The sequence below is a fragment of the Geotrypetes seraphini genome, chromosome 1 (genome assembly GCF_902459505.1).
Source record: "Geotrypetes seraphini chromosome 1, aGeoSer1.1, whole genome shotgun sequence".
Taxonomy (NCBI): Eukaryota; Metazoa; Chordata; class Amphibia; order Gymnophiona; family Dermophiidae; genus Geotrypetes; species Geotrypetes seraphini.
In genome coordinates, this window is record NC_047084.1 from 343,236,174 (window position 1) to 343,250,513 (window position 14,340).

General features: G+C 46.6%; 1 protein-coding gene across 4 annotated transcripts in view; it reads right to left on the reverse strand.

Annotated features, from left to right (window-relative positions):
* Positions 1–347: 347 nt before the first annotated feature.
* The window catches only part of RASSF6 (Ras association domain family member 6), a 145,033-nt gene continuing 131,040 nt past the window's right edge, over positions 348–14,340 (reverse strand). The window contains exon 2 of one of the 4 annotated variants that reach the window (XM_033961781.1): positions 348–1,370. Coding sequence is in view for 3 of the 4 variants with exons in the window: in XM_033961805.1 (XP_033817696.1) it covers positions 1,295–1,370 (76 nt within the window). In the remaining variant the exon portion in view is untranslated. The remainder of the gene's footprint in view (positions 1,371–14,340) is intronic. The other 3 variants (XM_033961805.1, XM_033961771.1, XM_033961765.1) reach the window with 3 other exon arrangements.

The window sequence follows — 14,340 nt, forward strand, 5'->3', positions numbered from 1 at the left end:
TCTTCCCCATCCCTCCTTCCCCAGTTCCCTTCAGCGTCTTCTCCTCTCAACCCCCTCTCTCTCTCTCCACCCTCTCTCTCTCCAACCCCCCTCTCTCTCCACCCTCTCTCTCTCCAACCCTCCCCCCCCTCAGCACCCTACACGTGGTACAGCAGCCCCCTCCCTCCCGCTGTCCATCCATCTATCTGGGCATCTCCCTCCCTCCCTTTCCAGCGATTTCCATTTTATTTCTACAAGCAGCCAGAGCCTTGAAGTCACGTGTGGCTTCCGGAAAGGTCTCCTCTGACACAACCAGAAACAGGAAGTTGCATCAGAGGAGGCCTTTCCAGCAACAACACATGACTTCAAGGCACCGGCTGCTTGTAGAAACAAAATTGAAATTGCCACGAAGGTAAGGGGAAGGGAGAGAGATGCCGGACGGACTGATCGTTAGTAAGGAGGGAGGGGGCTGCTGGACTACACGATTGGTGACTGCACGCGCTCCCTCCCTTAACTGCAGAGATAAGGCCATTCACCACTCCAAAGGGCGGTGAATGGCCTTCTCCCTGTATCCGCGGCTACCATTTTTTTTGCCACCGTTTAGGTGGGTAACAACCACCGTGTCATTCTCTACCTTGCATCTCAGTATATTAAGATATTGACACATGTAAAGTCATACTACAGATGCTGATAAGGACCCCACAGTATTTTCAAATGTGTGTGTGCATTGCCAAATAATTGTCCTTTGTAATTCAAACTGGATATTCACTATAGGCTTTCCTTAACGTATGGTGGCATCAGTAATTTGTCCATTCTCTTCAAGTACAAATCCATAGGATTTTGGCAAAAGATCATTTCTGGTGATTATTCTTAAAAATGCCAGTGAAAGGTTTATTTATTTTACAAACATCCTAAAGACACTGCAGTGATTCCTGGCTGCTGTGAACTCTGCACAGATAGTCAGTGAATGCTTTCTCTACAGCAAGCGCGCTAAAGTTTTCTTTTCACAGTTTAAAGAAAGTGACTTGCTGTGATCTGAATGCTTGATGTGACTTGCAGAAGCATCATCTCTTCTCTCCATGGTCAATGCAGTCCAGTCCTACAGCCAGCAGCATAACCAAAGCTGTAAGGCGAACCAGCTTCTCTTAATTTACTCCAGTAAAATGTAACACCTTTTTATCTTCAGTATGAACCATCCAGTGACCTATACTGAGCTAAAGTATTTAAAGAAAGTTTTGGGCACAGGAGCTAAAAACACACACACAAATGAATATCCAAATATGGCAGGCTGCAGCTGTCAATAAACCTCCTGGTGTTACACTGCCGTTTCTGTTCTTCTCACCCTCCTGCTGTGAAGGTGTTGGAGCAGATGAGTCTTCTCCTTATAATATCTAGAACCACAAAGAAATCCATGTTACCTAAACGGTTGAGCAAAATAGTCTTAGGTACCCGCTGAATAAAACTGATGCATTTAGGTAGGGTTATCAGACATCCAGACAGCTTTTCGAAACCCGACACTTTTGTCCAGGTTTTGAAAAGTTGGTGAGATCAGGGCCGGAGCAGGAGTGCATCTGCGCATACGCAGATGCACTCCAGCCCCGGCCCGATGAGAGGAGGTTTGTGGGGGGGTGGAATGGGGCGGACCCAGAGGCAGAACAGGGCAGGGCCTTGTGTCCTTTTTTTTTACCAGATGGAAAATCAATTGGCTAAAGTGCTCTAAGCAATTAACATGTAAATTCTAATCTAATCTTCGATTTGTGTGTCGCACATTCAATTGCACTGGCAAGACAATTAGCGCGCTAATTTGCACAAGAACAGCATGGGGTATTAGAGGGTAGCAAATAGGCAGTGTATGGACGGTGAATGGTTGTGAACTTCACATTGCGTTTACCCCTGGATTCTATATAGGTTGTCTAAATTTGGACACAGATCCCAGATCTGCACATAAACTAATTATTCAATTAAGTGCAAACAAACAATTATTGGAGATAGCAAGCATTTAATTGGTGGCAATTAAGAGTAATGTGTGGATCTGCCCTACACTCTATTCAAGAACTTTGGAGGCCAGCGGCGGAAGCGGGAGCTTTTTTCTCCCACACCTACTCCTGCGGTCCAGCGGCAGCGTCGGCTCCCCCTCTTCAATGGGGCGTGTGAGCGCGGCTCTGCCCCTCCCCCGATCCAGCGGGGAAGAACTTTGGAGGCCAGCGGCGGGAGCAGGAGCTTTTTTCTCCCGCACCTACAACTGCGGCCTAGCGGCAGCGTCGGCTCCCCTTCTTCAGCGGGGCGTGTGAGTGCGGCTCCGCCTTTCCCCTCCCCTGATCCAGTGGGGAAGAACTTTGGAGGCCAGAGGCGGGAGCAGGAGCTTTTTTCTCCTGCACCTACTCCTGCGGCCCAGCGGCAACGTCGGCTCTCCTTCTTCAGCAGGGCGTGTGAGCGCAGCTCCGTCCCTCCCCTCCCCCGATCCAGCAGGGAAGAACTTTGGAGGCCAGAGGTGGGAGTGGGAGTTTTTTTCTCCCGCACCTACTCCTGCGGCCCAGCGACAGCGTCGGCTTCCCCTTTTCAGCGGGGCGTGTGAGCGCGGCTGTGCCCCTCCCCCGATCCAGCGGGGAAGAACTTTAAAAATCAGCAGCGCTAACGGCGCGCCGGCTAAGGTGCATGGCAAAGGCGCGTGCGCTTTAGTGCGCGCCTTTGTGTAGCAACTGCCGTGCAGCCCTGAAAACCCAAAGTCAGGCCTAGAATTCCCTGCTATCTGCTGCAGTAACCAGCTCTTACACGGCTGGCCTGGACTTCACTGACCTAGACTTCACTGACTTCACCTGACTTGGACTTTACTGACATCACCTACCTGCCTGCCTGCTTCAGCCCTTGGAAAAGGGCCTACGAGGGTGCCACAGTCAATTCCAAACCGACAGAACAGAGAAGAAAGGGTCAACCATTGTCCCTCCCACCCTGCTAAAGTTCTTTGCTAAGGTTCTTTGGTTAAGATTTTTGCTAAAGTTTCTTTTTCTCCGCACTTTACTTGCCGTATTGTTAGATGCATGTGTAATTGTTAGATGCATGTGTTAGACGCATATGTGATTGCTAAACGCATGTATTAGATACCTAGAAAGCATGTATTAGACATATTAGATGCATGTATTAGACACATTCGATGCATGTATTAGATACATATGTGACTGCTAATTGCATTTCATAGCCGCATGGGATGCAAATATTAGACACATGTATTCGACGCATATGTTAAACGCATGAGTAATTGTTATATGCATGTATTAGAATTATGCATGACTTAGGTCGGGAGAACTAACTCACCCAACACAACCACTGCTATCAGTTACTGGCTATATCTTAAGAGCTAAACCAATCAATCTGTTTACCGTATTTTCACGCATATAACGCGCGCGTTATACGCGTTTTTACCTACCGCACATACCCCTCGCGTGTTATACGCGTGAGCGCGGTATACAAAATTTTTTTTACATAGTTCCCACCCCACCCGACGCCCGATTCACCCCCCCCAGCAGGACCGCTCGCACCCCCACCCCGAACGACCGCTCGCACGCGCTCCCACCCGCACCCGCATCCACGATCGGAGCAAGAGGGAGCCCAAGCCCTCTTGCCCGGCCGACTCCCCAACTCCCCGACAATATCGGGCCAGGAGGGAGCCCAAACCCTCCTGGCCACGGCGACCCCCTACCCCCACCCCGCACTACATTACGGGCAGGAGGGATCCCAGGCCCTCCTGCCCTCGACGCAAACCCCTCTCCCTCCAACGACCGCCCCCCCCACGAACCTCCGACCGCCCCCCCAGCCGACCCGCGACCCCCCTGGCCGACCCCCACGACACCCCCCCCCCCCTTCCCCGTACCTTTGGTAGTTGGCCGGACAGACGGGAGCCAAACCCGCCTGTCCGGCAGGCAGCCAACGACGGAATGAGGCCGGATTGGCCCAACCCGACCATGTGCCTCAGGCCGCGCCCCCAGGTGGGACCTAAGGCTCCAGGGCCTATTCTGATTGGCCCACGCGCCTTAGACCCCACCAGTAGGCGGAGCTTTGGGACGGATGGGCCAATCCGGCCTCATTCCGTCATTGGCTGCCTGCCGGACAGGCGGGTTTGGCTCCCGTCTGTCCGGCCAACTACCAAAGGTACGGGGAAGGGGGGGGGCAGTGCACGGAAAGTCAGGGCGGGTGAACGGAGAGTCGGGACAGCGCACGGAGAGTCGGGGCAGTGCACGGAAAGTCAGGGCGGGTGAACGGAGAGTCGGGACAGCGCACGGAGAGTCGGGGCAGTGCACGGAAAGTCAGGGCGGGTGAACGGAGAGTCGGGACAGCGCACGGAGAGGCGGGGCAGTGCACGGAAAGTCAGGGAGGGTGAACGGAGAGTCGGGACAGCGCACGGAGAGTCGGGGCAGTGCACGGAAAGTCAGGGCGGGTGAACGGAGAGTCGGGACAGCGCACGGAGAGTCGGGGCAGTGCACGGAAAGTCAGGGAGGGTGAACGGAGAGTCGGGACAGCGCACGGAGAGTCGGGGAGGGCGAAAGGAGAGTCGGGGTGGCCAGAGGAGAGTCGGGGCGGACGAAAGGACAGTCGGGCTGCATGCGCGGTATACCCGTGAGCGCGGTATACAAAAGTTTTTGTACATAAAATCGTGGTTTCTGCGCGCTATACCCGTGTGCACGTTTTACACGGGTGCGCGTTATCTGCGTGAAAATACGGTACTATCAACTAAACAAACTAGAAATTGGGAGTGTTAGGGAAACCAATATAGCTATTGTGACAGGAAGAGACATTACCCTGCAAACATGAATTTCCTATTGATTTTACTGATCTATCTAATAAGCGGTAGCATCAAAGATGTTAACTCACTCTATCCACAATTACGCTCAGTCCACTACCCTGATCTATCAATCAAGCACATAATTAACCCACAAGAAGACAGGGTAAATCATATTAACATAATCTCAAATAAAGAAAGACATCAACGAACCCCTAAAAAAAGAATAAGGAAAGTAAAACCTATCAGAACCACTACTCCTATCAAGCCTATCACATCTGCCTCTGTTCCCTGTACATATCTTAATACTAGATCTGTCAGGTAAAGCTTTCCTAATCAAAGATTGGATCATCAGCAAGCAAATAGCCTGTCTTTTTCTAACCGAAACATGGCTCTCGTCTGAAGAAGATCCAATAATAATTGATCTTCTACCAGATAATTTTAAAATCCTCATGCTAAACCGTGAGGGAAGAAATGGGGGAGGATTAGCAATTATTCTTAAGGAAGGATTTGAGTTTGAACTATTGGATTCCAAAATGACCAATCAGTTAGAAATATTAGCCTGTAAAATTAGCAATAAGGAACTGGAAGAATCCCTATCTTGCATATTATTCTATGTCCCACCGAAAAGCTGGCCAAAGCCAAAGAGGACTTTTGCGAATTTGTCCTACATAACTCAATTAGTCCTTCTTACAATATCATCACAGGTAACATAAATATACACCTAGATGAAGAGGACAATCTAGATATGAAAGACTTTAAAAACTTTCTATCCCTACTCAATTACAATCTCCCTCTACCCACACAAACACATGAAAAAGGTCATCACTTGGATGTGGTAGCTAAGTCCACAAAGGATATTTCGGACCCTGCCATCTCTCTACTCAGGGGCACCTGGTGTCACGATATCTGGTCTGACCATTTCACTTACTATTTCAAATTAATAGGGACTCACTTAAAATCTAAAACACACCCAAGGATAAAAAGAAAAACAAGAGAACATCACACAAGGGGTCATGTCAACCCAGAAGAATATTGGTCACAATATGAACTACAAGCGGAAATAGGTGAAGAAGTCGATTCTGGGATCACTGGACAAAATCTAGCACAGCCATTTTAGATGAAATAGCCCCTAAACTAAATAGGAAAAGCTGCGCAAATAAATATAACAAATGGTTTGACTCCAAACTTCTAAAAATGAAACAACTAGTAAGACAACTAGAAAGAACTTGGAAAAAAACAGAAGTGTCAGACCATAACAACTGGAGATCTAACATAAAAATCTACAAACAACTGATAAAAGACAAACGTAAAGCATTCTACTCTTCTAAAATCAACTTATCTAGCACTAGTTCAAAAGGAATCAATACAAAAGAGCTGTTCAATTTGGTTACAAACTTTTTTGACACCACACGCCACACTCATCTCATGCACAATATTAAACTACCTTCAGCAAATGATTTAGCACAGCATTTCGATTCAAAAATTAAAAATCTAAGAAACAACTGTTCGACAAATGACACTAACTATAATCAAATAGCCAACATACAAGGAAATGAAATACCAGCAGACATGATCTGGAGTTCCTTTCAAGATTTAGAATGGAATAATTATATCAAACTATATAATAAATACTCTAAATCATACTGCAGTCTGGAATCATGCCCCCCAGAAATCATGAAAGCGGCTCCTTTAGAATTTAAACTATCTCTGCTGAATTACTTAGCCTATAACCTAAAAAATGGAAAATTCCTCACTAATAATGGTCACATAATAATAACCCCAATTCCAAAAAATAGTAAAGAATCATCAGCACTGGTAACCAACTATAGACCAATAGCATCCATTCCATTCATCGTAAAAATTATGGAAGGATTGGTACATTCCCAACTGATGGATTATCTTGATCAGTTCTCTCTCTTGCATGAAACTCAATCTGGCTTTAGACCTTTGTTCAGTACTGAGATAGAAATTGCGGCTATCTTAGATAATCTGTGTCTCTTGTTCAGTAAGGGCCTTAATGCCCTGATCATGCAATTTGATATGAGCTCTGCCTTTGACCTAGTTGATCATGGGAAAATGCTACAATGCCTAGATGCAATTGGCATTAGGGAAGAGGCGTTGGACTGGTTCCGAGGCTTCTTTATGTCCCGTACCTATCAAGTACGTTTCAATTACGATTTCTCCGATACCTGGAGCAATCCATCTGGCATACCGCAAGGATCACCATTATCCCCACTGCTTTTCAATGTCTACATGTCCTCATTAGGTGCGCAATTGACCCAGCTAGGGATAAAATTATTCAGTTACGCAGATGACTTTACGATCATCATTCCATTTACTAACTCTCTCTCGGAAATTACTCCCAAGGCATCAGAAGCACTAAATTTGATGGAGCAATGGATGACTGAATTCAAACTGAAACTAAATTCAGAAAAAACAAAATTTTTTGTAGCTTCGCCACACCCACTTGACACCAAAACATCGCTATGCATCAATAACTTTAATTATCCTATTCAGTCTACTATGAAGATATTGGGTGTAACACTAGACCAGTGCTTAACCATGAAGGACCAGGTAGACTCCTTAATCAGAAAGGGTTTTTTCACTCTCTGGAAACTTCGATCCATTAGAGCATATTTTGATATGCCAGCATTTAGAATCCTGGTACAATCCCTCATTCTGAGTCAACTTGATTACTGTAACATAGCCTATTTAGCAATTTCCCAAAAGAATAGGCGACGTTTACAACTAATGCAAAATGCAGCGGTCAAACTGATTTTCAGGCTGAAGAAGTTTGATCATGTGACACCTTACTACCGACAGCTGCACTGGAGGCACGTGTAAAGTTTAAGTTCGCCTGTATCTGCTTTAAAGTACTATATGGACTAGCCTCTAAATACATAACTGACCTTTTCTCCTTCTCAGCCAACAGACATAAGAGAAGTTCACATTCGATCTTTGTTTCACCTCCAGTTAGAGGATGTAAACTCAAAAGACCTTTTCTCACATCAGGCAGTATTATGGGGTAAAGATCTAGAACAGGGTATTATGAGGTAAAGATCTAGAACGTCGATCGCGATCGACCAGTAGCTCAGGAAGGCAACACGAGTCGATCGCGGAGCCCATCCCGGGCTCCGTGATAGACTCGTGTTGCCGTCCTAATCTACCGGGCCAATCAACCTTCCTCTCCAGTGTTCTCTCTAGGGCCTTTTAGCTGGGCAGTCCGCCCAGCTGTCATCTGCTGCTGCCGCCGCTGCTGAACGTGGCTCTAACATGTGCGTGCCGGCTTCCCTTCTCTTCCCTCCGAAACCGGAAGTTATGACCCGGGGGGGGGAGAAGGGAAGCCGGCACACACATGTTGAGAGCCCTGAAGCAAGCGTTCGCTATGGGCTAAGGCGGGAGACAGGTTAGTGAAGCATTTGCTCTTCTTGCTGCCGGGTCCTGCCTACTTTCTGTTTCCGCGAAGGCAGGACCCGGCAGCATTTCCCCCAGTAGGTCGATCGCGATCTTGGGCTGATCAGCCTTTCTCTCCCTGACGGCAGAATTGACGTCGGGGAGAGGAATGCTGGTCGGCCGAAGCAGGGACAACTTGGGGCAGCGTCAGCTTTTGGGCCTGTTATTGGTGGCGGTTTGGGTCCTGGTCCCCGATGGCAGTGGCAGTGGCTTGGGGGAGGGCAGGGAGAAAGAAAGAAAAAGGGCAGGCAGGGAGACAGAAGGAAAGAAGAGAAACAGAAAAAAAAGAAAGGGAGGCAGAGAGAAAGAAAGGGCAGGGAGAGAGGAAGGAAAAGTTGGGGGAGGGAATGAGATCTGGAGGAGAGGAAGCATACAGGCTAAAAGAAGGGAAGAAAGATTGGATGCACAGTCAGAAGAAAGAAAGTGCAACCAGAGACTCATGAAATCACCAGACAAGGTAGGAAAAATGATTTTATTTTAAATTTAGTGATCAAAATGTGTCTGAATTTATATCTGTTGTCTATATTTTACACTAAGGTCCCCTTTTACTAAACCACAATAGAGTTTTTTAGCGCAGGGAGCCTATGAGCGTCGAGAGCAGCGCTGGGCATTCAGCACAGCTCCCTGCGCTCTAAAATCTGTTATCGTGGTTTAGTAAAAAGGGAGGGGGGTATATTTGTCTATTTTTGTATGGTTGTTACTGAGGTGATAGTGCATAGAGTCATCTGCTTTGACCTCTTTGAAAAACCCTGGAATAGGAATGATAATTAACATTTTTTATGCGTACAGTGTGCGTTGTGTTTTTTTTAAATTTTATTGTTGGTAGATCATTTTGACTTAGTCATTTTAAAAGTAGCTCGCAAGCCCAAAAAGTGTGGGCACCCCTGATCTAGAACAATTGCTTACACCTACTACTTATGGGGAATTCAGGAAACGCCTAAAAACATATCTGTTCCTGAAATATCTAGGCAGTTGACCCGTACAACTCTTTCTCCTCAATAACTGATCCCTTGAGCTGTTAATCTCTAACTTCCACCCTGTTAAGTTCATTCTATTTGTACCTTCTTTTAATCTTTGTAAACCGCATAGAACTTCACGGTCCTGCGGTATTTAAGCTGCTGTTATTATTATTATTATTCTATTACACATGTGCCTAAATTTCATATCATGCAACTCCAAACGAGATGTGGCCATGGGAGGGGTATGGGCAGGTCAAGGTGTTCCCAGAAATTAACTGCAATATTATATCTACATTTGTATATCTTACTGCCAGCATTTGAGCGCCAGCATTTACACTACCATTTGGCCCATAATTAGGGGGCAAAATGTGTGCTAAGCTAGAATTCTGTAAAGGGCACATCACACAGAGCGCCATTTACAGACTACAAGCTTAACAGGGATCATCCCAATGTCTAACTCTGAGTCCCATTTATTGAATCTAGACCTTAGTGCATAGTACTAATTGCAAAATTAAAAAAAACCCCAATTTATTTATTCATTTTAAAACATTTCTATTCTGCACTATCCAGTGTGTCTCAAACTTTTTTTTAGCTCTGGCACACTAAATGGAGCAAACATTTTTCGTGGCACATTTATAATTGAAATTATAAAATTGAAAACCAACAGAAAATTAAATTTGAGAGTTATTTATTTAAAGTTCTTTAAGCTATGAATGGGTAATTGTAACAACGGTGAAACTAAAGAAGACAGAATAGAATTGCTAGTCAATACGATGGATGTGCTTGTTTTAGAGTGCAAATTAACTCAAAATGCAGCTCGATAGTCAACAAGCAATCTCACATTTCATCATCCACCATCTGCAGTCGTTCTCTTTTTTAAAAAAATTTGATTTCTGTCAGAGCTAAAAATTCAAGTTCACAAAGATAAGAAGTTCCAAATGGTATCAAAGCTTTGATTGTTTTGTTGCTCAAGTTAGGATAACTTATGCATAAAAAATAAAGCTATAATTATTTGCTGTTAGATTTCAAGGACCAATCATGTCGAAGAATGATGCTTGTCTGGGCGGTTGTATCCTTACTCACACCAGCCTTCCACCCCCCCCCCAACGTCAATTCTGACGTTGGAGAGGAAGTTCCAAGCCAGCTAATCGCTGCCTGGATGGCCCAGAACTTCCTCTCCAACGTCAGAATTGACGTCAGGGGGAAGGCTGATGGGCCTGGCGCTTCTGTTGTCCTATTTAAGGTGTCGTGAAGCAGGGAAAGCTCAGAAATAGTTGGTGGTGGCTTGGGGGCCTGTTCCCCTATGGCGTCGGCGGCTTGGGGGGGCAGGAAGAAAGAAAGACAAAGAAAGAAAGGGGGCAGGCAGGGCAACAGAATGAAAGAAGGGAAACAGAAAGAAAGTGGGCATGGAGAGAGAAAGATAAAAAGAAAGAAAGGGGGCAAGGAGACAGAAAGAAAGAAGGGGGAGGGAGAAAGAAAGAAAGGGGAGGGGTAGGGAGAGAGGAAGAAAAAGTTGGGGGAGGGAATGAGGTCTGGAGGAGAGGAAGCATACAGGAGGCTGAAAGAAGGGAAGAAATATTGGATGCACAGTCAGAAGAAGAAAGTACAACCAGAGACTCATGAAATCACCAGACAACAAAGGTCGGAAAAATGATTTTATTTTCAATTTAAACTAAACTAAACTAAACTAAATCTTAGGTTTGTATACCGCGCCATCTCCGCAAGCGCAGAGCTCGGCACGGTTTACAGAAGTTAAGAGGAAAGGAACTACAATGAGGGATAAAGGAGAGGGACTAAGAAGATAGAGAGGGACCGGTTGCTAGAGAACGGGAGGTAATTAGATTTTTGAGAAGAGCCAAGTTTTCAAGTGTTTGCGGAAGGATTGGAAGGAGCTTGAATTTCTGAGCGGGGGTGTGAGGTTGTTCCAGAGTTCTGTGGTTCTAAAGAGGAGGGATGTTCCAAGTTTTCCTGCGCGGGATATACCTTTTATAGAGGGGAAAGACAGTTTCAGTTTTTGTGAGGGTCTAGTGGGGTGTGGGTTTGAGGAGTTCCAAAAGAGTGGGATAACGGGAGGGAGGACGCCATGTAGGATCTTGAAGACTAAGCAGGCACATTTATAGAGGACTCTGGAGTATACTGGGAGCCAGTGAAGCTTGGAGAGGAGTGGGGAGACGTGATCGAACTTGCCTTTTGCGAAAATAAGCTTGGCCGCGGCGTTCTGAATTAGCTGAAGTCTATGGAGGTTTTTCTTAGTTAGGCTTATGTAGATGGAATTACAGTAATCCAATCTAGAGAGGATGGTAGATTGAACGAGAACGGCGAAGTGAGAATGATGAAAGCAGGATCTCACTCTCCTCAGCATATGAAGGCTAAAGAAGCATTTTTTTTACCAAGGAGTTGAGGTGATCATTGAAGGAGAGAGAGGAGTCTATGACGATGCCTAGGACTTTGCTTGAAAACTCAAGCTGAAGAGTGGGGCCGGATGGTAGTGGGAAGGAGGTGGGTAAATGATCTAAAATTGGGCCGAGCCAAAGTAGTTTTGTTTTGGACTCATTCAGTTTCATTTGTACAGATTGGGCCCAGGATTGGAGATTCGTTATACATGTGGATATGTTATCAGCAAGGTTTGAGAGGTTTGAGTCGGTCTCGAGGAGGATGAGGATGTCATCAGCGTAGGAGTAGAGAGTTTCTAGGGGGGATAGATGGAGGAGTTTCAAAGAGGACATGTAGATGTTGAAAAGGATAGGGGAGAGGGGTGAGCCTTGCGGGACTCCACATTTTGGCTTCCAGGGGGGGGAAGAGGTACCGTTTGTGTTAACGGTGTAGGAGCGGAAGCGTAAGAATTTCGAGAACCAATCTAGGACTGTGGAGCTTATGCCTATTTCGGAGAGTTGGAAGATTAGGATGTCGTGGTGGACGACATCAAAGGCTGCGGAGAGGTCAAATTGTAGGAGAACAGCAAATTTGTTGCGAGAATGGAGATGTTGCACCTTAGAGATTAGTGAGGCCAAGAGGGATTCGGTGCTAAAGTTGGGTCTGAAGCCGAATTGGTGGGGTAGGAGAATAGAGAATCTTTCTAGGTAGAATGAGAGTTGGGTGGATATGATGGATTCTAATAACTTGGTTAGGAGAGGGATATTTGCTATAGGGCGGTAGTTTGATGGCATGGAGGGGTCAAGTTCGGCCTTTTTCAGTAGAGGAGTCAATGAAATGTGTCCCATGTTGGGGGAGAAAAGGCCCGATGTTAGGGCAGAGTTTATGAGTTCGGTGAGGGAAGCGATGGCCTGTGTAGGGATATTCTCGAATAGATAGGAGGGGAAAGGATCCAGAGTGCACTTGCAGGTTTTTAGTTTGAGGCAGAGTTTGGAGACTTGCGATTCGGAAACAGGCTCGAAGACGGTCCAAGATCTGTCGGCGGGAATGGGGGTGGATATAGGTAAGGTAGGGTTGAGGTCAGTAGAGGTCAGGGAATTGTAGGAGACTGTGGGTGGGAAGGAGGATCTTAGGGTGGTAACCTTTTCATTAAAGAAATTTGCGAGGGCATCGGCTGATAGAGATGGTGGGAGCACAGATGGGTCTTTTTTTGTAGTTAGGGAGCGCCAGATGTTGAACAGCGCACTGATCTGGTTGTTGGATCTAGAGATCTTGTCTCCGAAGAAGTTCTTCCTGGCTTTTTTTAGTGTAGAATTGTAAAGTTTAATATTGACCCTCCAGGTGTGTCTATCAGAGGGGGATTTGGATTTTTTCCATTTGCGCTCTAGAGCGCGACATTTCTGTTTCAGTTCTCTGTGAAGAGGTAAGTACCAGGGAGCCTTTCGGGGGTAGGAGATGGTTTTAGTGGATATTGGAGCAAGGGAGTGGTAGGTGGACTCGGAGAGGGCAGTCCAGTTGCGCCAATGGGATTCGGGGTCTGTAGGTCTAGGGTTGGAGGAGAGTTGGTTGAGGAATTTGGACCAGAATAGATCGCTCGAGGTTTTTTTGCGAAAGGTTATGGAATGAGAGGGGTGGGGTGGGGAGTCAAGATGGGACATGAAGATGGGGAGGCAGGTAGTCCCTAAGAAGTGATCGGACCAAGGGACTTGTTCCCAGCGAGTGTCGTCGGTTGAAGTTTTGTAGTCAGTAAGATCAAGGAAAGTGGTGAGGTCTAGAGTGTGCCCTTTTTCGTGGGTTGGAGATGGGGTGGGTGAGGGGAAGCCTAGAGAGGTAAGGAAGTTGTTGAATTCAGTCTTGTCCTTGCTGTTGGTGTCGTCAAGGTGGAGGTTAATATCACCAACGATCAGAAGTCTTTGAAATTTAAGGAAGGCATTTGTTATGGTCTCAAAGACGAGATTGGAGGATTTGGTCCAAGGGGTGGGTGGGCGGTATAGTAACAGGATGCCCAATGGGTGGGTGCGGAGTTCGTCATTGACTGAGGCAAGCAAATATTCTAGGGAAGCGTGAGTGCCCGTCTCAAGGAGCTGGACGTCAAAGAAAGATTTGTAGAGGAGTGCTAGACCACCTCCTTTTCGATTGGGTCTGGGGGAGAAGAGGCCTTGGTAACCGTGGGGGAGGAGTTCGTTTTGTGTGAATAGATCGTCTTTAGCGATCCATGATTCAGTGATGCATAGGAATCCAGGGTCGAGCTCGTCTAGAAGGTCTTTCAAGATTTGGGTCTTATTGCACACGGATCTGGCATTGCAATAAAGTGTCGGGACTGGGGTGAGAGAGTCTGAGGCAGTGTTGGGAAGATTGGCAGTGGGCAGGGGTTTTAGAGAATCTTGGTTGACTTTTCGAGGGTTTTTCTTGAGAGGGGGAATTCTGGTGCGAATCAGTGTGGGGATTTTGAGTCCAGGGCAGATGTTATTGGAGTGAGCGGGGTCGAGTAGGTTGGGAGAGGGAGGTTTCAGACAGAGGGAGGTATAGAGAGGTGAGCAGAGTAGGAGGAGAAGGATCCAGAAGGAAGGGTTCATGGTGGGGAATTAGGACTGGGAGGTTGATGTGTGAGAGTCTGCAGCAGGGGGGGGGAGAGAGGTAGAGGAGGGAGTAGCAGGAGAACTTGGATTAAACTGGCTGAGTGCAGGGCCAAGAGAAGGGATGAGAGTTTTTTTTTTTTTTTTTTTTTTTTAGGGGTGGATCAAAGGGGGAGCTATATCGGTGAGAAGCGGTTAGCGGCTAAGCGCTTTCCGTATGGCA